The sequence below is a fragment of the Aulostomus chinensis genome, chromosome 22, assembly GCF_037954235.1.
Source record: "Aulostomus chinensis isolate RoL2024-O1b breed Wild chromosome 22, RoL_Achi_v1.0, whole genome shotgun sequence".
NCBI classification, from domain to species: domain Eukaryota; kingdom Metazoa; phylum Chordata; class Actinopteri; order Syngnathiformes; family Aulostomidae; genus Aulostomus; species Aulostomus chinensis.
Genome location: NC_141341.1, coordinates 24,582,326 through 24,609,401, shown reverse-complemented (window position 1 = coordinate 24,609,401; position 27,076 = coordinate 24,582,326). Strand labels below are relative to the sequence as shown.

At 43.9% G+C, this 27,076-nt stretch overlaps 1 protein-coding gene across 2 annotated transcripts; it reads right to left on the bottom strand.

The window, feature by feature from the left end:
- Positions 1-604: 604 nt before the first annotated feature.
- On the bottom strand, positions 605-25,081 carry LOC147241218 (uncharacterized). Of its 2 annotated transcripts, XM_086193923.1 has the most exons (9): positions 24,875-25,081; positions 7,633-7,735; positions 7,371-7,484; positions 7,211-7,267; positions 4,421-4,558; positions 3,693-3,740; positions 3,433-3,546; positions 3,009-3,107; positions 605-2,197 (listed from the first exon to the last, which is right to left on the bottom strand). In XM_086193923.1, the coding sequence occupies exons 2-9, from the start codon at positions 7,726-7,728 to the stop codon at positions 2,090-2,092; spliced, it is 774 nt and encodes a 257-aa protein (XP_086050049.1). In that variant the 5' UTR covers positions 7,729-7,735; positions 24,875-25,081; the 3' UTR covers positions 605-2,089. The 2 variants fall into 2 exon arrangements, with proteins under 2 accessions (XP_086050049.1, XP_086050050.1); XM_086193924.1 differs by lacking the exon at positions 3,693-3,740.
- Between the last annotated feature and the right edge of the window lie 1,995 nt (positions 25,082-27,076).

Here is a 27,076-nt window from a genome sequence, read left to right as displayed (position 1 = left end):
ATTGGTTAGCTCAAGTAACTGTAGGGGTCCCCCTCCCCTTTTCCCTAGTTTATTTTCTTGTACAAAAGTGTTTTTAGTATTTCATATAAGCTTTGTATTATTTTGTATTGAACACCATCTCATGTTCCTACGTGGATGGAATTTGTGTGCCTTGGTTTGTATTGAATTCTTTGGGTGAAATTCTTAATGTGGCATTGTCCAGTTTGCACAATGCGCCACATAGGCAAACACTGATTTCAGTCAGTATATCTCAGTATAATAATGAATGATATACCTCTTAATTTTTTTGTACAAAACCATTGTTCTAGCACTATAAATAATAGAAGCTAGTAAAGAGCTGGTCATATGCCAATTTATATTTCAAAAATGTAAACATTTCCAAACAATAAATTACTGAATGCATGGAAATCCCCCCACATCTATCAATAACAAAAACAGGAATTTCCCACATGAAATGGTAAATTGCCAAGGTGGGTGGCTTGGGGACTTGGGTCACATCATAGGGCTTGGGTAAAACAGTCTCAAACTTGATAAGCTGTGACTTCAGTGTCCATAAAATACAGAGGAACTTTTTTTTGTAATTACAAGACTAAAGCTGGGCTGCTTCAAGAATGAATCAAAAGTTTTATTTGACACATATTCAAGCAAATACAATATCATTGTATGGATTGTGGACGTTACAATTGCACATAAATTCAGCAGTACATACAAATAGAAATAAGCAGTGTTCAGGGCTGTGCAAAAGATACACTGAGGAGAAAGTCTTAGTCTGATGAATACACAACAGTAAAGTATGTGTAAATATATTACAAAAAGAAAACAAAGGATAGAAAGGGTGTCCTTACTAACTGCCAGTACAGGACAAACACATGACACAGAAATGGGTTTGGACATATAATCATGACAGGAAGGCATTGACCTGTGTTTTTGCCTAGTTTCCTTGGATCAATGAGCCAGTTACAGTATATTTTATTAGGGCCTGAGCAATCCGGCACTCGGGGGCGAAGACCCTATTAAGTTTACTGTGCACAGCAAAACACTAATTCAAATTTATTTTTCGTTCAGAAAGGAGGAAGTGCCATTATGGCTATTCTAATTTAGGTGGAATAACCATATACACATTTGAAATATTATCATTATACATGACTAGCATGAAGGAGAGCATACTTAAAACAAAATACATTTTGCATGTTTCAGTGTACTCAGTGGCCAAATTTGGATTCTGTTACATTTGTGGCTTGTGGACAGATTTGGAAGTTCTTAGTAAAAAGCACTATGGCAGGAACTGATATTATTATACATCAATAGAAATTATTACTATACCAGCTCTTATCTCTCATGTTAAACAAGACAGACATTTGACCCAACACAAACCTCATTGGAATTCTTCAACAGCAATGACAGCTAGCGTGCTATAAACCGCATCCAGCCTCTGATAACCAGCAAAGTAACAGCTACTGACTATAATTGGCTTTACCGACTAATATCAAATGAGTACTGGCTAACCTAACATCTGACTGACTGAGCAACCTACTGTACCTGATCACCTTTCTGACAGATTACCAACCAACCATAAATCTCATAAATTTAACCTGCACTATGCCCTTTCATCTAAAACTGTAACTTCAGCAATCATATGCTGTTGGTAAATAGAGATTTAACATCTCTGACAAGCAAAATATCTTTTTACATATTGATCTGACTGCTCTACCTTTGGAATCCAAACATATACACAGAGAAAGATAAGTATTGCATACATACTCTTTTAGTGACTGAAGTAATAAGACCTATAAACTGAATCATCTGACTATACTGATTTTAGTTGTGTGATTATAGGGTTCACATGTTGACGTGTGTTGTAAACACAGAATACCGTGTGACTCAAGACTCAGAAATGACATAACAGTGAAATTAAGTGATAGATTGTTGGACGTCAAACTTATTGGGATGTGTACTTTTTTTAACATACAATTTATTATTTGTAACTACCTCAATAACTGATATCACCAGTATCTCCCAGTTCCATTGTCAATGTTCACACACTGAGCGACATTCCATGAGACTACACCACATGGTGAGCAATGCGCATTCATGGTTGTGTGGCCACAGTGTCTATGGGCTCCACCTGGGGTTCAGTGGGTGGGGTGGAGATGTCTTCCACTTCCTCAGAAACTGGTTCAGTTACAATTACAGCCACCTGCTGACACAAAGACCAGTGGATCATAAAAGCTGCTCACAATGCTTAGAACATATATTTAACTGTCATTTTAAGGTTGTGAATCTCCATACTGGGGGCAGCATGGAGGTACAGTGGCCGTCTAGCAACTGAATAGTCGCTGACCCTCACTGACCATGTCAAAGTATCCTTGAGCAAGACACTGAGCTCCTAATTGCTCCTGATGGCCCTGCAACGGACTGGCAACCCGTCCAGGGTGAGCATGGGGCCCACTAGAGGGCGTTGAGCCCTCAGGTCATTCTCATGAAGACACTTTCTGATTCATTGGTCAGAGACTTTTACACCAGTGGTCTGCCAGATGTCATTTTGTAGGGGCTCTGGCAGTGCTCATCCTGTTCCTCCTTGCATGAAGGAGCAGACTCTGCTGATGGGTTAAGATCCTTCTACTGCCTTCGGCCTCGTGCTACCAATAATGACACTGACCCTAGCCCCCCCCAAAAAATGTCAGTGGCCTCCACCTGGAAAACAATTCCTGTTTTAGGGGTTGTCTCATTGCTGCCCCTCTAGTTTATCTGTTGTTAATTTCATTGACACCAAAGCTGCTGAAACTCATGAACAACCCCTTCTGCTACTTAACTGACCAGAACAATATCCCAGAAGTTTAACTAAATTGGTGATGTACTCTGATTAAAAAGGGTTCCTCTAATTTTTTGAGCAGTGTATTTCACTGTAAAGTATTTCTAAAGTTGTTTGGAAAGGTGCAAGATAAATAAAATTATTGTATTGTTGTTGTTTTTTTTAAGAACCACAGCCAGAGGACTGTTTGCAGTACCTGAGATACACTTGGCTGAGCTGGAACAGCTTGAACAGCCTGCACAGCTGGAACAGGTGGGGGACGAGACTGTGGATAGACAGGCCGGTGGCTGGGAGCCTGTAAGATACATGCACACAGGCAAAATTTGGTTTTCTAAGTTCATTCTTCCATCAAACCAAATGAATTAGGACCTGCCTTTAATGGCTCCAGTGAATTCCATACAATATTCATGGCAAATATATAAATATATAATTTTCTCAAACATTCAGAACTTCATGTAGTTTTCAGGGAAAACTACTGTATGTGTTTTCCACAAAGGTCTTTCACCCCCACTTTTGCAACTACCTGTGTTAAATCCCAACAAAGCTGTTTTCTTTCTGCATACATACCAGTCATTGTATTTTATTTATCAGGCTGAACTAAGGCAGGTATCCAAGCTCACCTGGGTTCCACCAGCTGCAAGGACACTGAGTCCAAACAGCATAGCAGTGATACAGATTAAAAGCTCCAGCACCAGGAAGATCACCAGTGTCCCCAGGATTCCATCAATCATCAGCTTGGCACATAACAGCACACATGGTCAGAAAACAGGTCAGTCAGTAAGCTAATGAAGTTAAAAAAAAAAAAAAGTGAAGACTTCCAAAATCAAGAAATGAAAATGTGAACTCAGGACATCAGATCAAAGTTGTAACAGTCACTTACTTTACACTTTTGCTCGATCAGCCCAGTGCATTTCCTGAAACAATGTTGCTGCAGTGGACAGTAAAGACAAAGAAACATGGAGTCTGCTTTTTCACAACATGTAGCACCAACTATAAATTCATGTGATTCTACTTCATGAAATGTGCAGTCATATATGAGCAATGGCTATGTGTGAAAATATTTATTTGCTTGTTGAGAAATAAAGGATATATATCTCTCTTTCTAACTGTGGATAGGGGTGGAAGGAAAATATTCACTGATCCTGAAACCCTAATTCATTCCTGAACAAACTTGCAAGACAAAAAATGAGGCAGCCTGATGCAATAAATCCAAATAATATAAATTAAACCACCACTTAGGTTTGGTGGTAGTATTGAATCAGGAGATAAGCATATTGTCACAGTCCTATCTAAGGACGACATGGATTTCAGTAAGGAGGTGCTCCACAATGTGACAACAGCTCAAGCAAAGTACAATGACAGGATTTTTTTTATCTGGAATATTTCTGTCCTGCAAACATTGTTTCAGTCTTGCACCAGACAATACTCAGTTATTCTACAGTTTAAAAATTTCAACCACTACTATATGAAGTTCAGTGATGCATTTTAGGTACCAGACTGTAACATCACCTGCCACAGAATCAGAAAAAATTGCTTCAATGATAGCTATTTATTGAATTTTTCTGGACTTCAAACCTGATCTTCTGTATAGGATTTTAAAGACAATACCACGGCATGTAGCTCCAATCTGTGGCAGTGTTCACAATGGTAAGAATCCTGCCGATATGGGAGGTGCTTGGACAGCAAACCGAGGGCGGCAGTGGCAAATGCAGCACTGATTAGATGCAGCACCAAGACACATTTCACCTGCAAAGGATGACAATCGGAGAATGCAGTGAAAAAGAGCAAAATAAGACAAAACCATATATACTACAATACAACATTAACAGATTAAGACCTACTGTATAGTACCATCAGTGCCACATGTGTCTTGTCAACAGCCTCTATCTCTGCATCATACAGGAGTACATTACAGACTGTATAAACACCCAACAATAATGTAACAACCACAAATATTGTAAGGGTTAGCATAGCATTATGGGCAAAAAATTAAAACTATTGGTTCAAAAAGTTTATTACATTATTAGCAAGTTATTACAGATTAGTACATTTTCTGCTTTTAATACATCAGAAAATGAAAAAATATTACATGGGATTACTACAAATATGTGATAAAACTGTTGTATTGACACTGTCATTCCCCCGACAGAAACCATGAATTTTGTTTCATGAAGTTTTTATAATATACCAATGGAGACAATAACAACACCTAAAATGGAGTCGTATGACCAGAAACACCATTATATATATGTATGTGTGTGTGTGTGTATATATATATATATATATATATATATATATATATATATATATATATACATTCATCCATCCATCCATCCAGGATGGACAGGCTTATTCCTGTTAAGGGTCGCAGGGGGGCTGGAGCCTATCCCAGCAGCGAGAGGCGGGGTACACCCTGGACAGGTCGCCAATCCATCGCAGGGCTAACATATAGAGACAAACAACCATTCACACTTTCACACTCACATTCATACCTACGGCCAATTTTGAGTATCCAATTAGCCTAGTCCCCAATTTCATGTCTTTGGATGGTGGGAAGAAGCCGGAGAGAACCCATGCAGGCACGGGGAGAACATGCAAACTCCACACAGAAAGATCCCATGCCTGAACCAGGACTCAAACCCGGAACCTTCTTGCTATATAATATGTCAGGTGATTTAAAAAAAATTATGGGATTTGTAATTAATTAATCTAATTAATCGCATTTTAATCTCATATCTGCTTAAGGTCCCCAAATAAAGAATTCAAATTCTAGGACATTACATAATTGTTGTGCTGGTGATTGAATAAAACCTAAGTCAGGACATCTTAAGCCTGAGTCTAAAATAGGCACTTAAGCAGACTCTCAATTCAAAATGAATACTAAAGCTGACTCAATACAGCAATTCAAAATTAATGCTACAAATATAACATGCCTCTATCTAAAGCAACAGCAAGAACAAGAAGCTTTAGGCATTTCTATTAGACCTATCACTTGGGCCACATTGGCTGCTGACACAGCAGGTAAGACAGGAGAACATGACATTTTTTTCAGGAGGTTAACACAAATCAAAAGCTACAGTATCTGGGGCATAACAACTCAAACCCAAAAGCCCACTACAGGATCCATGGTTATAGAATCCAATCCCCTAGCTAATGTTACAGAATCTGACAACTCTATAGCCCCTTTCATACTGCACCAAAAACGTGAATGAACACGGGTGTTTGGGCACTATGAAAGGGTCGACTCTGCATTTCAACCTGCATCCACTGACCCTCCAAGCGACCCGGGTATTTAACGGCTTGCCCCAGCTCTGCTCGGCTCACCGGATTTTATCTCTTTGCTCATTCTGATTTTGTCACTGTGCTGCCTGTCTGTGCTGGCTGTGTAATGGAAACAATTAAATTAAATAAATAATTTTTAAAAATTGGACTCGGCTGCGCTGCAAGAGCTGCTCACACATCTCACAATAAAGTTTTGGCCTCTGTCGTAAGATCGATCTTCCTGTGTCCCCAAAACTCTATTTCACTCCTTTTTTTTCAAACAAATTACATTGATGTGTATGATATTACGTGAATTAATCTATCCTTGGGAACTCTCACCAATCAGGGAACCCTAAAGTGAACTGCGCAGCGCAACAACTTGTATAGTGATCCTGCACATCTTTTTTATAGATCATGGCAGAGAACTGGTAAGATCGTGAAGTCTATGAGCTGCTCGCCATCTGTGGAGAAGAGGAGATCCGGCAGCAGATTTCTGGAACCATAAGGGACACGGTGAGCGTTCAACTCAACGATGTCCCTGCTTTACCTCACAGTGTTCCGGTGCAATTTTATGTCTCATGATGATGTTGTCAGCGCCATGACATACGAAAGAGAAAAACAAAGGCACGCAGCCATCACAGCAGGAGCTCAGACCCGCTTCTGCTGGAAGCTTGAATATGTCCTAATGCCGAGCAAACATGGGTACAAAAACCCGCTTTGACACGTGTATTTCAGTGTGAAAGGGGTATATGTCTCCTTGAGCCAGTTGCTAAGACAAACAAGCTTATTTACACTGTCTGAGTGTAAGGCTGCCCTCTTCTTTTGTATGATGTTACCTGCAAGAGAAAAGAGTCTCACGTGGTATAGGAGTAGCCATGTATTTGCAAGCAACAGAGGACAACTGAACATGTTGCTATGTTATGTTATGTTTATGTTTCTTCTGCTCATTCCATGAGTGACATCAACTGCCGGAGTCAAATTCCTTGTATGTTGTGAACATACTTGGCCAACAAAACTCATTCTGATTCTGATTCTAAAACTCATTCTGGTTTGTATCATTATAGAGCATGAGATACGTTAAAAAAAATTGTTATTTTTTTGTTTTGTTTTAAGTTCAGATTGTGGGATGGAACTCACCCAAAACATTGTTGGTCTTCTTCCGCTGTGGATCAACACTGACCCTGACAAGGTCACCTGTTGAATAAAATGTTTACTTAGACAATGTATGTGGGAGGGAGGAACACTAGGAGAATATCAAAAATCTTCTGAAACTTCTCATCAGAGAACATCATCTGACCTGTATGACAACAATCAGGAAGAGGGTCACATCATCAGTGAAGTGGACCTCAGGGATCTGGAGCAGAGAGACACTCAGACAAAGAATCAGGGCACCAATAATGACCTGGATCGCCTGAAAGAGGTAGAGTACGTGATCAGCATGAGTCTCACTGATGCTTTCACAACAAAGAAGTAAGTCTGGAACTAAGAGATCCTAAATGTCCTTTAAATGATAATCTGATAGACATTACACAATAAATCATCAGTTCCATTCTGCTTACCCCCAGGGTCTTGGGTTCCATCTTGAGGTGGGACTGCAGTTGGCCTGGGGAGAGGGTCCCGACTGCAGGGATTGGGTCCTTGTCATCAAGAGCCATCTTGTTGCTGATGGTGAAACAGATTTAACTGAACATTATGTTGTCAGTCAAGGAGAAAGGCCACCAGATGAGTCAGTAATATGCCTCACCATTGGCTTTCCAGGGAAGGTTCAGAGAACAGAGATGGAAACTCTGAAGTTAAGTACAACAGCTGTAGGTATAATTGGATCAAATAAGGCGGCCCACAACCTGAGACTTTAAAAATCCCTGGTTTTAATTGTTTAGTAAGATATCCTGTCACTGTGAATGCTGCGCTCAAGTACGGACATGATGATGATGACCTTTTTTCCTTTGTTCTTACTGCTGTAGCAATGTAAATTTCCCCACTGTGGGACAATTAAAGGTTTATCTTATCTTATCTTATCTTATCTTATCTATTAGTGAAAATGTTGAGGAGAAGCACCTTTTCATTCAAAGATTTATATTATTCAAACACGGAAGAACATAAATTAAGTTGATTTACTAATCCTATTTCCCTTCTCCTTTGTCATACCGCTAGTTTTGAGGTGCCCTTGACAGGGTGGCCCTTCAAAACTGAGCTGTTGGGGTGTTTTACAGAGGAAAAGGGACTCCACTCAAAGTATTATCATAGATATTGTCATGGTCTTCAGTTTTATGTTTGCTGCTATTCTGGTTTACCTTCTCTTCCTATTTGCCTTCCTACTCCCCTCTCAATTCAATAGTGTGTGTTGTAACAGGGGCTGTGGCTGATGTACTTTTGGTTTTCCCTAGCTGCAGTCTTGGCGAAAAGAAAACCTATCACAGCAATCAAATTCTCCATAAAGGACTGGTTATCACTTCGCTACACTGCCAGATAATTCCGTCCTGCTCGGTAGTGCACATCAGTCTTTGTCATGAGTTGCAAGTTTTTTTTTCCTTCACTGTGTTTCCAATGGGTGACCACTTATTTTTCTGTTTCCTTTTTCCAACGTGTGCCTCGCTGTGCTGCTTGTCTGTTTTTCTAGGTGCTTCATCCCAGTCTGTTCTTCTCCTCCACTTTTTCACTATGTACAGTCAACCAAACTCTCATCAGCTCATCTCCCTAACATGTACTCTCCTGCCTGCTCACTCATTGCCAAAACATTCGTTTGCATTATGAATGACTTTCCGTAACTCATCTCTAGACTGATCACCTGTTGCCAACCTTGTCTGTCCATGACCCCTGCTAATATCACAGCCTTCTGTTCCTTGGGCAGTGGCTCTGTTACTTTAGCCTTTGCCTTCTGGCTGAGAGTGGCTGTTTGTCAAGTCAAGTCACGTCAATTTGATTTATATGGTACGAAATCACAACAAAAGTTATCTTACGACACTTTACAAGTAGAGCAGGTCTAGTACCACACTCCTTCAGCACTGTTTGCTGTGTTTCTGTGAACAGGCTTTTAATCAAAGTGTAACGCCCCGCTGAGCTTCAAATGAATCTGTGCGGGCTGAGTAAAAGTACTTCATGTGAAGCCTAGTACTTAAAGGAATGAGCCCCCCCATCCCCTGATTTCACCATTCTGCTACAAGCCCCAGTCCCCAATTCTAGGAGAAATAAATCATTTTATTCTGCTGTATTTGTGTCCCATGCACAACCTCTACACATTTGGGTTTTTGGTCTGTTCACCCTGTCACCACCACATTTTAGATGAGTCTTAATTTTTGGTGGTTACTTCCAGTTTTGCATATTTTTGACAGGGACATTGACATCTCTTGACCTCCTTCTATGTGTTATTAGTGAAACATCTCGGAGACCCACCATACTTCACTGAAAGGCAAGACTATCCAGTATTTTTAAGAAATGCTGCATATTTTTAACGGACAGCAGAAACTCATGAAAAAGAGTGCAACAAGCAGTGAAAATGCTCTTAAGTCTCATAACAGGTGGCATTTAGAGTTGCACAATGTAAAAAAAAAAAAAATCCCTTGAAAGAAATAAAGAACTTAATTTGCCAGTAGTTGTGGATATGTGTAGAACCATGGGAAGTGAAGACTGCATAAAAAAAATTAAAAACCATCCCATTGTCAAATAACACTATTGCACATCAGATTGTGGAAATGGCTGGTGACGTTAAAACGCAGCTTATCGAAAGACTTTGATTAGCTCAAGGATTCTCAATTCAAATTGATGAGACTACGAATATTTGCAATTATGCGCAACTTCTGACGTTTGTGTGATTTGAGGACAGTGACACTATGTGGTCCCACAGTGCTCCTCCTCCACTACCTACGTTGCGGTAAGCGTGTGACCTCACTTCCTGTTTGTGCATTGCTGAGCGTAGTGCTTTGCTTCTTTGCGCTAGCTAAAGTGTGATCATCCCTGCCAATTCCTTATTTGTTGACTAATTACCTGCCCAAACCATCTGTCTTGTAGCAACAGTCTTTCGTTCTGTAAACTCTCGACTCTAAGCTAGCATTGGCTTCCTCCTCTCGCTCTCCTCTCTCCTGCTCATTGTGCCACATGTTCTGTTACTCCTCAGCCTCCTTTAGTGATATGGATAAGTGCGTTAAATGTAGTTTGTTTGTAGCATTGGCAGCGAGGCTTAGCGAGGTTGAATTGGACCTGCGGCAGCTCCACACCGATGGAACCAAACAATTAGCCGCTAGAGCTAGCCAGTCCCCGTTAGCTGGTGTGGACCATCCTAGCTTAGCCCCGACTAGTGCTACCAGGGCGGCTGGGTGACTGTCCGAAGGAAGCATAGTCCGAAGCAGAAGCCTGCTGTCAGTGACCAACCACCAATTCACGTGTCGAACAGGTTCTCCCCACACGATGACACACCCACCAAGAAAACTACTCTGGTAATTGGAAGTTCCATTCTCAAGACACGTGAAATTGGTGACACCGGCAACCATAGTCGAGTGCATTCCAGGGGCCAGAGCGGGCAACGTCGAGTAAAATTCAAAACTGCTGGCTAAAAGTACACGTAAATACGATAAAATCATTATTCACGTCTGCGGTAATGACATCCGACTATGCCAGTCGGAGGTCACAAAAATTAATATTGAGTCGGTGTGTACATTTTCAAAGACGATGTTGGATTAGTGTTCTCTGGTCCCCTGCCGAACCGGACCAGCGACGACATGTTTAGACGCATGTCATCGTTCAACCGCTGGCTGTCGAGGTGGTGTCCAGCAAACCAAGTGGGCTTCATAGATGATTGGAAAACTTTCTGGGGGAGACCTGGTTTGATTAGGAGGGACGGCATCCATCCCACGTTGGACGGAGCTGCTCTCATTTCCAGAAATATGGCACAGTTTATAATAGAACCAAAACCCTGACAACCCAGAGTTCAGACCAGGAAGCAGAGTTGCCATCTTACACGCTTCTCTGCGCGTCCATTAGGGCAGGTACTCACCCAAAACTACATAGAGACTGTGTCTGTCCCCCAACCACATCAGTTTACTCATTCTACAATTCTACAATTTCATTTAGCAGACGCTTTTGTCCAAAGCGACGTACAACACAAGCAAAAATTTTGACTTAATTAAGGAGAAGTCCATAGGAAGCGCAAAAGTGCTTCAGTTGTGATTTGGTCACAGGTACTGCCATCTAGTGGCAGAAGAAGTGTCGCCCCCCCCCCTCCCCCCTTTTTTTTTTTTTTTGACAGACATACAACATCATACAACACAGTTAGTGCTACATAATCACTAAGTGCTGGCTCTTGGACCCTCTGACTTATTCTACCCCACAGGACAAAGAGGAGAAGAGTTAGGTTAAGTGCCTATTCATACTCATTCTAATTCTACTTGTAGAGGAGTCAATCAGAAAAACCAAATCAATATTAACACAACCACTACATTAACTAAAAAAAATCTAAAAATTAGATGTGGACTATTAAATATCAGATCTCTGATGCCAAAAACTGAATTTGTAAATGAACTGATATCTGACAATTGTATTGACCTGCACTGTCTCACTGAAATCTGTCTGCGTGATGATGTTAGTCTAAATGAATCCACTCCTCCCAGTCACATTAATACACTCATATTCCTCAAAGCTCTGGCCGAGGAGGTGGAGTTGCTGCCATTTTTGACAGACGTTTAGTAATAAATCCCAAACCCAAAATAAGTTTCAATTCATTTGAAAGCCTGATTCTTAGTTTGTCTCATCCAGCCTGGAAAACAATACAGCCACTCTTATTTATTATTATGTACCGCCCTCCTGGTCCTTACTCTGAATTCTTATCTGAATTCTCAGAGTTTATATCCAGTTTAGTTCTCAAATCAGATAAAGTCATTATTGGAGGTGACTTCAAGATTCCTGTGGATGTTGATTACAACAGTGTGGGTGCTGCATTTGTAACTCTTCTAGACACAATTGGTTTCCATCAGTCTGTTCATGAACTGACTCACCGTCACAACCACACCCTTGACCTTGTCCTAACATATGTAACTGAAGCTGAATATCGAGTTGCATTTCCACAGAACGCGCTTTTATCAGACCATCAATTATCACTTTTGAATTTGCACAAATCAGCTACACTCCACTCAGGAAAACGGTGGTTTCCAGATGTTTGTCTGATCAGGCTGTAGCTAGATTTAAGGAAGCGATTCCATTAGCGCTAAATTCAGTGTCATGTCCCATTGTTACAGAGGACACTATTGTCAACCTTAGTCCCTCCCAAATTGATCATTTTCTCGATAGTGCAACAGGCACCTCAAGAACAATTTTGGACTCAATTGCCCCATTAAAAAAGACATCTATAAATCCAAGGAAACAAGCACCTTGGTACAATTCAGAAACCAGACAGCTTAAACAAAAAACCCAGAAGTTAGAGAGAATATGGCGCTCCTCCAAACTGGAGGAGTCTCATATAATCTGGCAAGACAGCCTTAAAAGTTATAAGAAAGCCCTTTGTATAGCTAGAGCAGCCTACTACCCGGCACTAATTGAGGAGCAGAAGAACAACCCCAGGTTCCTCTTCAATACTGTAGCCAGACTCAGCTCAACTGAACCTAGCATTCCTGTTTCCCTGTTCAGCAAAGATTTCATGGACTTCTTTTATGACAAAATTGTCCTTATTATAAAGAAAATTCACCTCCTCCTGCCATCAGCTGACACCTATAACCTCAGCAGCCTTAGAGGCAGCTATTGAACCAGACATACACTTTGACAGTTTTTCTACCGTTAGCCTTCATGAGCTCAGTTCAATAATTTCCTCCTCTAAACCATCCACCTGTCTTCTAGATCCCATCCCAACTAAGCTGCTTAAGGACACTCTACCCCTCGTTAGCACCTCTCTCTTGGACATGATAAATGTGTTGCCGTAATCTGGTTACATCCCACAGTCCTTTAAAGTGGCAGTAATTAGACCCCTTCTCAAAAAAGCAACCCTGGATCCAGAAGTTTTGGCCAACTACAGACCAATATCAAATCTTCCATTTCATTCAAAAATGCTGGAGAAAGCAGTTGCTAAACAGCTCTGTGACCTTCTCCACAGCAACAGCCTATTAGAGGATTTCCAGTCTGGTTTCAGGATTCATCATAGCACAGAAACAGCACCAGTCAAAGATACCAATGACCTCCTACTAGCATCAGATGAGGGACTGGTCTCTGTGCTTTAGAGCTTAGTGCAGCTTTTGATACCTTTGACCACCATATCCTTCTACAGAGACTGGAACATGTCATTGGCATTACAGGAATTGCACTAAACTGGTTCAGGTCATATTTACTGGGTCGATCTAAGTTCATACTAACTAATGATAACCCCTCGGAATCCACTGTAGTCACGTATGGTGTTCCACGAGGCTCTGTGCTTGGACCAATCCTCTTCACCCTATATCTGCTTCCTCTCGGTCACATTATTAGGAAACACTCAATTAATTTTCACTGCTATGCTGACAACACACAGCTGTACTTATCAATGCATCCTCATGAAATAAATCAGCTGACTAAACTGGAGGCCTGTCTAAAGGAGATAAAAACTTGGATGACCCATAATTTCTTTCGAATAAACTCTGATAAAACTGAAGTCATTGTCCTGGGCCCAAAACATCTTAGAGACACCCTATCTAATGAGGTAGGTACCCTAGAAGGCATTAACTTGGCCCCCAGCACGACCGTAAGAAACCTAGGAGTTCTTTTCGATCAGGATCTGTCCTTTAACCTCTTCCACTCACAGCATATTTTCAGGATAAAATGCCTAAAAAGACATACCCATAGTAAATGTGTAATTACTACACTTTACTAAAGGTTATATGCATGTTCTCGGTGTCCTTGGACATCTAGGGACTTCAGAGAATGTGTTCCAAGTGTCAGAAGTGTTGTATCTGTCATTAAGCCTGAGTAAATTGGAATAAACCAGAGGAAAAATTACGTTTTTTTACTCTCGCCAAAATATTTTATTTAGGAAAACACCATGCCAGCAATGATTTCATGCACCCAGACACCACTGATTAGCTTCATCCACTCCTTGACCACAAATTTACCAAAGTTGATAGAATTTGGGCTAACAGTGAAGCCTACATCAAGGATTATGTAAGGATACACCCAGGCGAGAACTCAAATTGTGCCAAAGGAATTATTTTCTACCTCTGATGAAAACTGGCTCCAAATTACAATAAATTTTAATTTTAGTTGTCTACTACTAACTATTGAAGCTTTTGGCTTTTGTTCAGCGGTCTGCCTTCGTCTGTGGGGCGCTGCGTGTAAAAGACGGCCAGAGTGCATAGTTTGCACAGGTTTTACGCTCAACATTTTTCGTAGCTGGGATCTGTAGTTCTTGAAATTGTAGGTGTCGATCGATTCAGGAGCTTCTCCCCTTTCCAAAAACTACAAACACTGCCGTAAAGAAGAAGTCTACGCGACACTATTCAACTTTGATTCCGCTGTGGTCGCAAAATTTAAATGTCCCGATTTCGTACCAAAACAGATTAAAATCACCAGAAAAAGGTAACGGTTGCACTAAAACAGACACCCGACCCTGTTTTGTGAGCATTAGAGTCCAAACTTTGAACGAGAATTGAAAGTAAACATTGCCGTCAAATTTCGGTACATTTTTACGGCTCCCAATTACGTCCAGCGTTTTTCGGCCCGGCGGCGGGCCGATCGGGCCATAAGGGTTAATGCCCACATTAAGCAGATTTCTAGGACTGCTTTCTTTTATTTACGAAACATTGCTAAGATCAGACACATCCTGTCTCAAAAAGATGCAGAAAAACTAGTCCATGCCTTTGTCACTTCCAGGCTGGATTACTGCAATTCCCTCCGATCAGGCTGCACCAGTAGGTCCCTAAAGACGCTACAGCTGGTCCAAAATGCTGCTGCCCGCGTGTTGACGAGAACTAGTAGAAGAGACCATGTCTCTCCTGTACTGGCTTCTCTGCATTGGCTCCCTGTCAAATTCAGAATAGAATTCAAAATTCTCCTTCTAACATACAAAGACCTCAACAGTCAGGCTGCTTCATACCTGACAGAGCTCATAGTCCCCTATTATCTAGCTAGAACCCTTCTCTCCCAGGATGCAGGGTTATTTGTGGTTCCTAGAGTTTCTAAAAGTAGAATGGGAGCCAAAGCCTTCAGCTATCAGGCTCCCCTCCTGTGGAACCGTCTCCCAGTTTCGGTCCGGGATGCAGACACCCTCTCGACCTTTAAGAGCAGACTAAAGACCTTCCTTTTTGATCAGGCTTATAGTTAGGGCTGCTTAGGCTAGCCCTTAGATTTGCTGCTGTAGGCTTAGGCTGCTGGGGGATCTCCCATGGTGCACTGAGCTTCTCTCTCCTCCTCTCTTCCCTCTCTGTCCTCCTATATGTGTCATACATAAATCATACTCATACATATTACTAACTAATCTTCTTCTCCGGAGCCTTCGGGCTCCCCTCATCCCAGATCCCAGGTGCTGCTGGAGGAGGCTGCAGACCTGAAGAGGCTCAAGCTACCACCCATAGCTCCACCTGCTCACATCCCCGTCTGTCCAACAGTCTCTTCCCTCTCTCTCTCTTTATCTCTGTCCCACTCTTTCCTTCTGCATATCTGTCTTCCTCCATTATCTGTCTTTGTCTCTGCCCCACTCTCCTGCTCTCTTTCCCCCCAACGGGTCAAAGCAGAAGGCCGTCCCCATTGAGCCTGGGTCTGCTCGACGTTCCTGCCTGTTAAAAGGAGGTTTTCGTCGCTGCTGTTGCAGGATGTGCTTGCTCATGGAGAATTGTTGGGTGTAAATTCATTGAAGGAGTGTGATACTTGACCTGCTCTACCTGTAAAGTGTCATGAGATAACGTTTCTTGTGATTTGGTTCTTTATAAATAAAATTGCCTTGACATGTGTGAGGAGGGCTGCACGGTGGTGCAGTGGTTAGCACTGTGGCCTCACAGCAAGAAGGTTCCGGGTTCGGGTTCCGGCTTGGGCACTTTCTGTGTGGAGTTTGCATGTTCTCCCCGTGCCTGCGTGGGTTCTCTCTGGGTACTCCGGCTTCCTCCCTCCGTCCAAAGACTTGCAATTTGGGGACTAGGCTAATTGGATTCTCTAAATTGACCGTAGGTATGAATGTGAGTGTGAATGGTTGTTCGTCTGTCGTTCGACCTATCCAGGGTGTACCCCGCCTCTCGCCCGTAGATGCTGGGATAGGCTCCAGCCCCCCCGCGTCCCTTAATAGAAAAGGAATAAGCGGAAGACGATGAATGAATGAATGTGTGAGGAGTTTGTTTTTGTTAGCCACTGCCAGGGTGCACAACAGGCACAGAAATACTTACAGTCATTGACAACTTTTTTAAAGACAATGATATCGCCTTAAAAAACTGTGTTGCGTAATGCAGTGATGGAGCCCCAGCAATGAGTGGCTATCAGACTGGATTGCTTGCGCACACAAGGAAAGTAGCGCCTGGGATTATTTGGATACATTGCATGATACACCATGAGTCCCTGGCCTCCAAAGAGCTAAGTAATGATCTCAGCAGTGTTTGATTCTGTTGTAAAGACAGTAAACATAATCAAAAGAAAGGCATTAAATACACATCTGTTTTCATCTCTTTGTGAGGCCTCAGGAAGTTAGCACGACTCTCTCCTCAATCATTCAGAGGTGCGCTGGCTGTCACCACAGCAGTGGTCTCTGAGTTACTTCTTGGTTATAATGGTGGTCCCTCGGACAAAACCAGCTGAAAACCCCTGATCTAACAGTATCTATTCAATGTCAAAAATTAATACAAGGTCGAGGATTTACACTTATGATGATGAAGACTGCCCTGGCACCAGCCCCAACAGTGAGGAAACAAATGACTGGAATCCTGGAACAAGTGGTTCTGATGTAGAAGGCCTTACAGGAAGTGATGGAATTCCTAACACCAGCGTTCCTGATGGGGGTCCTAACACTACCTGTTGTATTACGTGGAAAGGGAGAGGACCACAGGCAGATGATCAGTGGCGCACTGCAACTGAGTTTGAGTACAGGGCAAAGGGGAAAGGTGAGGAGAGGTGGGATCCAAGGAGGGGTGTGAGTCCAGGGATGGCGAGGGGACGAGCGGAGGAAATCCAGAGGGGAAGAGCCAGGTTGGGGTTCCAGGGAGTAGAGCGGGTTAAGGACGGCGATGAGGAAGCAGGGCCAGGAGGCCAGGAGGGGGAGCACAGGAGGAAAACGTGAGGAGATGTAAGATACATGAGGCAGGTCAAAAGCAAAGGATTTCACTAGAGTCAACGGCAGTTACCGCTATGAAAACTGTAAAGATCTGGCCCGGTAGAAGTCCTCCAGAACCTCTGGGTCCAGGATGAAGGAGCCGGGGATCCAGCAACTCTCTTCCAGGCCATAGTCCTACCAGTCGACCAAGTACTGGAACCCCTGTCCACGGCAGCGCACATCCAGGAGCCACCGGACAGTGTAAACAGGACCCCCATCAACCAGCTGGGGGGGTGGGGGGTGGGGGTCAACTGGAGGACACAGATGACTTGGTGGAGACAGGCTTGAGTTGGGATACATGAAATTCCAGGTGAATGCTTGGGGAGGGGCGGGGGAGTCGGAGTTTTACTGACACAGGATTAATTAGGGAGTCAATGACAAAGGGATCTAAGAAGTGAGGGGATAGTTTGCACGAGTGGGCCTTGAGTGGAATATTTTTGGACGACAACCTAACAATCTGACCTGGGATGTATGACGGAGCAGGGATGCGATGTCAGTCAGCCAGTCGGCGGTTCCTGTCTCCAGATGCCGGGGCAGTGGCGCAGATGGACCTGGACTGATGGACTGCGATCTCTCCCTCCTGGGCTGGAAAGAGTGGTGGCTGATACCCTAGGGAGCATTCGAACAGGGTGAGACCTATGGCAGAGCTGGATAGAGAGTTATGCGCATATTCTATCCAGGGTAGATGTTCACTCCAGGATGCTGGGTTTTGCGCAGCTACACACTGCTTCTAGCTCCTGGTTGGCTCACTCCGTCTGATCATTGGACTGGGGGTGGTGCCCTGATGACAGGCTGACTGATGCCCCCAGAGCATTGCAGAAAGTCCTCCAGACGTGGGAGATGAACTATAGGCCTCTGTCTGAGAGGATGTCTACCGGGATTCCATGGACACGGAAGACATGGGATATGAAGAGGTCAGCTGTTTCTTTAGCAGAGGGTAACTTGGGGAGTGCAATGAAATGGACTGATTTAGAGAAGTGGTCAATGATGGCGAGGATGACGGTGTTACCTATTGATGGAGGCAAACCAGAAACAAAATCCAGGGCTATATGGGACCAAGGGCGGGTGGGGACAGGCAGAGGGTGAAGGAGGCCAACCAGGGGTCTGTGGGAAGCCTTGCCCCTAGCGCATGTCTGGCAGGCAGCCACAAACTCCTTAGAGTCCACCTGCATGGAAGGCCACCAGAAATGCCAGACGAGCTGGAGGGTGCGGTTCATACCTGGGTGACAGGAGAAAGGGGAGCAATGTGCCCACCTCAGCACTTGTGCCCTTACTGCCTCAGGAAAAAAGCGCCTTCCGGGGGGGCCATTTCCAGGGTCCAGCTGGGTGCGTAAAGCGTCCTCAGTCATCCCCTCGATCTCCCCCCTGAGGGTTCCAATGATGTGGGAGGGCTGCAGGATGGTGTCATGGCTCGAAGTGGTGTCTGACAAGGAAAATTGCCTGGAAAGAGCATCTGGCTTGACATTTTTGCTTCCAGGGCAGTAAGTGAGTACAAAGTTGAAACAATCAAAGAACAGAGCCCACCGAGCTTGCCTGGGATCCTTTTGTTTGGTGGATTGTATGTAAGAAAGATTTTTGTGGTCAGTCCATACTGTAAACGGGTGCTCCACCCGCGCGCGCCAGTGCTGCCATTCCTCCAACAACAGTTTGACTGCCAGGAGTTCTGTCCCCCCCATCGTAGTTGTGCTCTGGGGCTTTCAGTCGGAGGAAGATGCACAAGGATGGAGCAAATTGTCAGACTCACCACGTTGGGAGAGCACTGCTCCTTCCCCCACCTCAGAGGCATCCAATTCCACAATGAAAGGCTGTCAGGGGTCTGGCTGGATGAGGATGGGGGCTGATGTGAAGAGCTCCTTGAGTTGGAGGAAGGTATTGCTGGCTTGAGGTGTCCACCTGAACTGTGTCTTAGAAGACGTGAGCGTGGTCAGGGGAGCAGCAACTGAACTGAAACCCTTAATGAAATGATGGTAAAAATTAGCAAAGCCCAGGAAGCGTTGAAGCTGTTTGACAGAGGTGGGGATTGGCCATTGGGTTACTGCCTTAAGTTTCTCTGGGTCCGCTCTCACCTGGCTGTTCTGAATTATGTGCCCTAGGAAGGAGATGGAACTGCAGTGGAACTCACATTTCACGGCTTTCACGAAGAGACGGTTCTCCAGTAACCGCTGTAGAACTTGTCTTACATGTCTCCTGTGTTCCTCCTCAGATAGGGAAAAAATAATATCTAGATAAACGAAACAGAAATGGTTAATGAAGTCCCTCAGCACATCATTTACCAAAGCCTGAAATACTGCTGGTGCATTTGTGCCAGAATGGCATCACCAGATACTCGAAATGGCCCTGGTGAGTATGAAAAGCGGTCTTCCACTCATCTCCTTCCTTTATTCGAACCAGGTGATATGCATTCCTGGGGTTGAGCTTGGCAAAGATGGTGGCACCGTGCAATAGTTCAAAGGCGGATGTCATGCAAGGGATACTTGTTACGGATGGTGATTCGATTGAGGCCTCAGAAATCGATACAGGGACGGAGTGTCTTGTCTTTTTTGCTCACGAAAAAGAAGCCTGCCCTCAGTGGGGAGGTGGAGGGCCTGATGATTCCTGCGGCAAGGGAATCTGTGATGCATCTCTCCATGGCCTCTCTGTTAGGGCGAGAGAGGCTGTAGAGTCGACCGGAGGAAAGGGGCGCGTGTGGAATGAGATCAAGAGAGCAATCATAGGGACGATGGGGAGGCAGAGAGAAGGTGCTCTCCTTGCTGAACACAAGGGCGAGGTCATGGTACATAGGAGGATCATCGAAGAGATCAGAGAAAAAGGCGGAGATGGAGTAACCTCTGTTCCCTTACGAGGATGAGCAGACTGCAGAAAAGTATGGAAATAGATCTACCCACTTGAAGATCTTACCTGCAGTCCAGTCAATCTGACGGTTGTGATGTACCAGCCACGGACGACCCAGGATTGTAGGGGTAGAGAGAGAGGAAATGATTTAAAAGGCAGACTTTCCCTGTGGTTACTGGATACCTGGATGACAAGGGAGCGGGTCTGACTGACCACACAGGACAGCTCCTTTCCATCTAATGCTCGAACCACTATAGGCCTCCCTAGGGGTTCTGTGGGGAGATTAGCTTGAGACACCAAGAGCTCATCAATGACACTGTCCTCCGCCCCTGTGTCAATGAGCGACAGAAGATGTAAGGGGCCTGAAGAAGTGCTCAGGGCAACAGGGACGGTGAGACGGTTTGGTCTTGCAGGAATGTGTTAGGCTCACCCTCCACTCCTCATCAGTGGGTGAGCCTATTCTTTTGGCTGAATGGAGCAGGCAGCAATGAAGTGGCCGCATTTACCACAGTAAAGACACTTATTTGGAGGCAAGCATCTCTGCCTCTCCTCAGGAATGAGCCGGGTCCGGTCCAGTTGCATCGGCTCTGGGTCAGCAGGGAACACGGGGAAGGTCGCTTGGGCGGGGCGTGAGGCCGCTGGTTTGGGGTCCAGGGTGAATGGTGGCTGCCGGGGAGGAAATACAGGGAAAGGCAATGTGTGGTGCCAAAGGTTGACTGCCCCTCTCTTTTTGTCACTGTCTCCAGCGGTTGTCCAGCCTCACAGCTAGGGAGATAAGAGTCCAGATTAGGGGTCTTGTCTCTGGTCGCCAGCTCGTCTTTAAGCCATTCCGACAGCCCCCAATTCAAGGTGCCACGAAGCGAAGCATCGTTCCATCCCACGCTGCCAGCCACTACTCTAAAATCCACAGCATAGTCAGCCGCACTCCTCATCCCTTGGCGGATGTAAAGGAGTTGGTTAGACGCATCTCGGTACTGGAGGAAATGATCAAAAACCCTTCTGAATTCATCACAAAACAAGGCAAAAGAAGTAAAATGGACAGGGGAACCCTCCCACAGGGCCGTGGCCCATTCCAAAGCTTGCCCATGCAGCAACCCGACCATGTATTGGATCTTGGACTCATCAGCAACAAAGGTGAGTAGAAGACGCTCCAGGACTAGGGAACACTGAAGCATAAAAAAATTGACAATGAGCGGGATCTCCCATATACGGCTCTGGGTCCACTGTGTGGGGTTCCCTGAAGGGAGCAGGTGGGCGGGCCTTGGAGGAATCTAAAGCTGGAGCTGGGGGAGATTCTGTGGGCTGAGGAAGGTAGAGTTGGGCGAGTGCACCAGTGATGGCAGTGAGCTGGGTGGTAATATTGTTTACCTGGGAGGAAAGGGCAGATGAATTCTCCAAAAGGGATGCCAGAAGTTGGTCATGCTTATGGAGCAGTGTGTCCTGGGAACTGATGGTGTCCTGAAGGGTGTTGTCTGCTTGGTCCATGTTTGGCCAGTTCTTTCTATTGTATTACGTGGAAAGGGAGTGAGAACCACAGCAGACGATCAGTGGCGCACTGCAACTGAGTTTATTGAGTATAGGGCGAGGGGGAAAAGTAAGGAGAGGTGGGATCCAAGGAGGAGTGTGAGTCCAGAAACAGCAAAGGGACGAGTGGAGGAAATCCAGAGGGGAAGAGCCAGGTGGGGGTTGCAGGGAGAGGAGCAGGTCCAGGGACGGCGATGAGGAGTCAGGGCCAGGAGGCTCGGGCGCACAGGACGAAAACGTGAGGAGATGCAAGATACAAGAGGCAGGTCAAAAGCAAAGGATTTCACTAGAGCCACTGAGGGGGGCCTGACTAAGTTACCGCTATGAAGACTGTAAAGATCTGGCAGCGTGGGATGAGGAAACCGGAGTCTTTAAGCAGGAGGAGTGATGAGTAGACGGGAGACAGCTGAGTACCCTGCACACCTGTTGCCAATCCCTGGAGCACCACCCGCAGTGAACACAGTGAAGGAGCAAGAGAGGAGGCAGAGTGCAACAGTAGCAGCACAGTAAGAACAAGTGGTCCTGATGGAGGTTGCCCTGCTGGAAGTAATGGCATTCCTGGGACCATTGGTCCTGATAGTGGTCCTGCCACAAACAGTACAACAGGCATAAGTGGTCCAGATGAAGTCTGCCTTGCAAGTCACAGACATGATGAGGACAACTACACTGTATCTGGGACGGCCAGGGTAACCAGTGAAGGTTGTTGTGGGTGATAAAAAATTTGCATCAGCTGACCTCTGTCTGCCCTCATGTTCATGAAGCAAATTGCAAAAACACCTGTGCCATGATCCCAGTAGATGACTGACGTCCCTATTCCCAGGGGTCACATCATGACAACACCACTTGCAGAGCACGCCATAAAATAAAATTTGAACAAATAAACAAAAAAACGAAGAGGGATAGATGAAAATTAATTGTGAGCACAGTCACTTTACTTTTCATGATGTTAGCTCCAGCAATTATCCATCTTCACATAGCAGGTGCGTCCTAAGCATGTTACAAAGAAGAAAAACAGGCTGCACTTCCTCTTTTGAGCAGTCCTCCTGTTACACTAACACCTTTCTGTTAAAATGAAATGGCAGCAGTATTTATGAGGACAATTAAGTAGTGTGTGTGAGAGCGTCTCAATTGTGAGTGTGGGTATGAGCATTTCAGTTGTGTGTGAGAGTGTTACAGTTATGTGTAAGAGAGCACAGTGTTTCAGTAGTGTGTATGATGTAGGATTTGACTTCATACAGAGGTCAGAGGTAGTAGTCTCAGAAGTATTTTATGAGTTCCTGTGGCCACCCTGACCTCAAGCACAAAAGGGCAATCGAACAGGATGAAGGGGGGATTTGAGAAGCAAATATTTAACAGGTGTTATTTCCTATACCCTATAGTCATTGCTTTGATGTGGATATCATCTGCCCCTTTGTTGCTGAATGGTATAAAAGGTTGGGTCATTGTACAGATCAGCAGAGAACACTCAGCAGTCTTCTCTCCATGCTGCATGCATTAAAGAGACTTGATTCATCACACCGAGTCTGTAATTCTTCAGAGAATTAGCAACTCTCAACGATCTACAAGGAGAATTTCCCTTACAATGAGAGCGTTTCAGTTGTTTGTAGGAGAGCACAGCGTTTCAGTTATGTGTATGAAGGAATTTCAGTTTTAAATGTGAGTTTTTTATCATAGTGTGTATGAGAGCATTTCAGTTGTGTGTATGAGAGCACAGTGTTTCTGTTGTGTATATGAGAGCATTTCAGTTGTGTATATGAGAGCATTTCAGTTGTGTGTATGAGAGCATGTCAGTTTTAAGCGTGTGAGGTTTTTAACTATGGTGTGTAAATATGTTTTGTTTCACGTGTGTGTATAGTAAATCTGAATAACATCCCTGACAGCCTTTCCTAGACAACCATTCACATTCAAAGCCACGCCTACAGTCAATTTAGAGTATTCAATTTGCCTAGTCCCCACTTGCATGTCTTTGGACTGTGGGAGGAAGCCAGCATATTCGGAGAGAACCCATGCAGGCACAGGAAGAACATACAAACTCCACACAGAAAGTGTGAGGAATAGTGTGTGTGGAGACAGTGCTAACCACTGCACCACCATACCGCCTGTTTTAAACATATAGTACAGATATTTTGTGTTCATCATAATCTAATTATGGATAGAGAGCATAGTTATAGTAAAGTTTTCTTTTGTAGATTTTTTTGGATTTTAATAAATTTTAAGGGGGACACTGGTAGAAAGTTAACTGTTAGGTATTGGAGGGTCTGACCAGCCCCTTGGTAAACATTCAATACTCAGTTGATTAATCAACACTTTATTCAAATGAATATATCACATCTTAATGAAATATGAATAAGGGGGTACATTTGCTTATATCACGGTGGCACGGTGGTGCAGTGGTTAGCACTGTCGCCTCACAGCACAAAGCTTACAGGTTTGATTCCCGGCTCAGGCACAGGATCTTTCTGTGTTGAATTTGCATGTTCCCCCATGTACTCTGGCTTCTTCCCACCATCCAAAAACATGTAATTGGGGACTAGGCTGATTGAATGCTCTAAATTGACTGTAGGTATGACTGTGAGTGTGAATGGTTGTCTGTCTATACACAATATGTTGGCCCTGTCATGGACTGGCAACCTGTCCAGGGTGTACCCCACCTCTTGCCCGAAAGCCGCTGGGATAAACCCCAGCCCCCCCCCCCCCCCCCCCCCAAAAAAAAAACACCACCACCCTGAACAGGAATAAGCGGAAAGAAAATGGATGGATGGATTAGCTTAAATCAGCATATGGAAATGACTGGCGTCCTATGCTCTCCCATTTCAGATGCTGTCACATTCCACTTTGCTAATTGATGCACTATAAATGACCAAAAATAGACTACAGATTTTTAAATATAAAACCCGCAGATTCCCATCATTATTACCGCTGTGTTAATTATTTATGTGTTTGCTGAGACCGTAGTGCAGACGGGACTGCAGTGGGACCACGCTCCACTCCAGCAAGACCGCCCATCACAACAACAGAAGTCAAACCGGTCATTGTTCGCCTTATCGCTATTCTCATTGCTTCTATCAGATGCTCATGCTAACAGCAAGCAGCCTTGACACAGACAAACAAACACACCACTGTTTTCAATGTCACTCGTCGTCTTGTCCCGGGTTACCTGCCAAGAATTCTCCTAATGGACGAATAACCCCAAAAGATGTTCTTACCCCGCCTGCTTCACGCAGCTCTTGGTCTCTTTTCTTCTGTTCAAATAAAATCACAGCGGGGTGTTACTGTCTGCGTTGCTGCGTTGATATGCAAATGTATGACTGCAGTGCAGGCTGAAACAGGGCGTGTGTTGCCAGGTTTTCACTGCAGAGCACCGCTAGTGCGACTTTCTCGACGAGCAGCCTGATGGTTCATTTGTAGGGCTGAGGAGAGAGAGAGTCCTGAGCGCTGCTTACGTAAGCATGTACCTTTGGAGGAACTGTGGGACATAGCTGATCTTTTAATTAGGGCCTGAACTTGAAGGTACTTATGTTTGCTCGTTATTCATTTTCCTGTCCTTTCTATATGTAAAGGCTCTTCCATTAAACGTTTTTTTTTTCTCTTAATAAATCACTTCATGTAACTGTTCATTGATTTAGTTCCAAATGTATCCACAGGTCTCAAAATCATAGCGCAATATTCAAATATAACTTTCACCTATCTAACCCCTGTTATGACACCATCTGGTTTTAATATGAGGATGATATGGACTAGAACAGAACCTGAACATTTATGCTTCCAGGATTGGAACATATTCAGATTAGGGGAGACCAGGGCTGGCTGGCACATTCCTGCAGTGTGTTGCACCAGTTATGTGAAAGTTCAAACTGAGCCTAATTTGAATTTAAATTACCCCTGAGACAGCGTTTACACACTACTAGCATTTTAAGCATTGCACCAGCTGAGTTAGTTGTACCATCGGCTTAAAGGCCCTCTGCAAAACATTTTTTTTATTGTCCATACATGATTGATGTAAAAAATCAGATGTTAACTCAGTTGCCAATGTAAGCCTTTGAGTTTCTTTGAGAGGGATGCTGTGCAGTTTTGGCAGGAAAGCCACACCAATATGATGTAATGCAAAATTTTGACTTCCCTCCCTTCATTCTGAAAACAGAGAGAAACAGCAGCTAGCGTATATGTGAAGTAACATTGTTCCCAGTATCAGCCAATCAATTGTAAACATTTCGAGTTTTTGAGGGGGCTAGGAGGGTTATATGTAATCTAACATCATTCCAAGTACCAGTGGTGCTGAGAACTTTATTGGAATTGCAAAGATCTTTATTAATAGTAGTAGTTGTTGTAGTAGTCGTAGTAGAATAAGTTTTCCATTAATTAATGCTATACTGCAGCCTAAACTGTACACGTTATGGAAGTAAAGCTTTTAGGTTTTTACTGGATATACTTAATACGGAAAAAAAAGAAAAAAAAACATTCTCATCCATAGGTGGTATTGTTTATCAAGATATTTTATTAGATCCTGGGAAGCAGTTTCTTAACTGTATTCCATTCAGTTACCAAAGACACAGCTTTCCATTTTTCCTACCATTATTTTGCTGGTGCACAGTTTGATTTGAGGTGACACGGAGGTGCAGTGGTTAACACTGTCGCCTCACAGCAAGATGCCCGGCTCAGGCGTGGGATCTTACTGTGTGAAGTTTGCATGTTCTCCTTGTGCCTGCGTGAGTTCTGTCCAGGTACTTCCAGCTTCCCACTGTCCAAAGACATGCAATGCAAACTAGGCTGACTGATACTCTTAACTGACTGGAGGTATGACTGTGAGTGTGAATGGTTGTCTGTCTATATATGTTGGTCCTGCGATGGACTGGGATAGGCCGCTGGGATAGGCTCCAGTGGCCCTTAACAGGTATAAGCAGAATGATTGATTTGACCGTTTATTTCAAAAGTCCCATTGTTTACCCATACTTATTTGTCACTTGAGATAGTAGGTGTTAGCTTTAGCTGTTAGCAAGTGAAAAACTTATAAATGAAACAAAGAACGAGAAGAAGAAAAATACAAGGAACTCTGTTCATTCTGCATATGCTATTGCAAAGCATAAACTGTTTAAAAAAAAAGCCTTTGTGAAAACTCAGATTTTCCTCTTTCTCCAAAATTATCCATCCAATGCAAATAGTTAGCCATCATTATGACCTTTTAGGCAAGGCAAGGCAAGGCAATTTTATTTGTAGAGCCCGTTTTCACAAACAGTTTGTCTTTTAGCTCCACACCACACTAACAAATCAGTGAATTTTAGTGACTTTTAACATTTGTTTTATTGTAGTATTTACCAAGTGTTTAATGTAAAATATTATTAAATTAAATCGTCCAGTGCTTTAAATGATGAAGCCTTTAAATTCCAGTGTTTCTAACCAAACTTCATGTT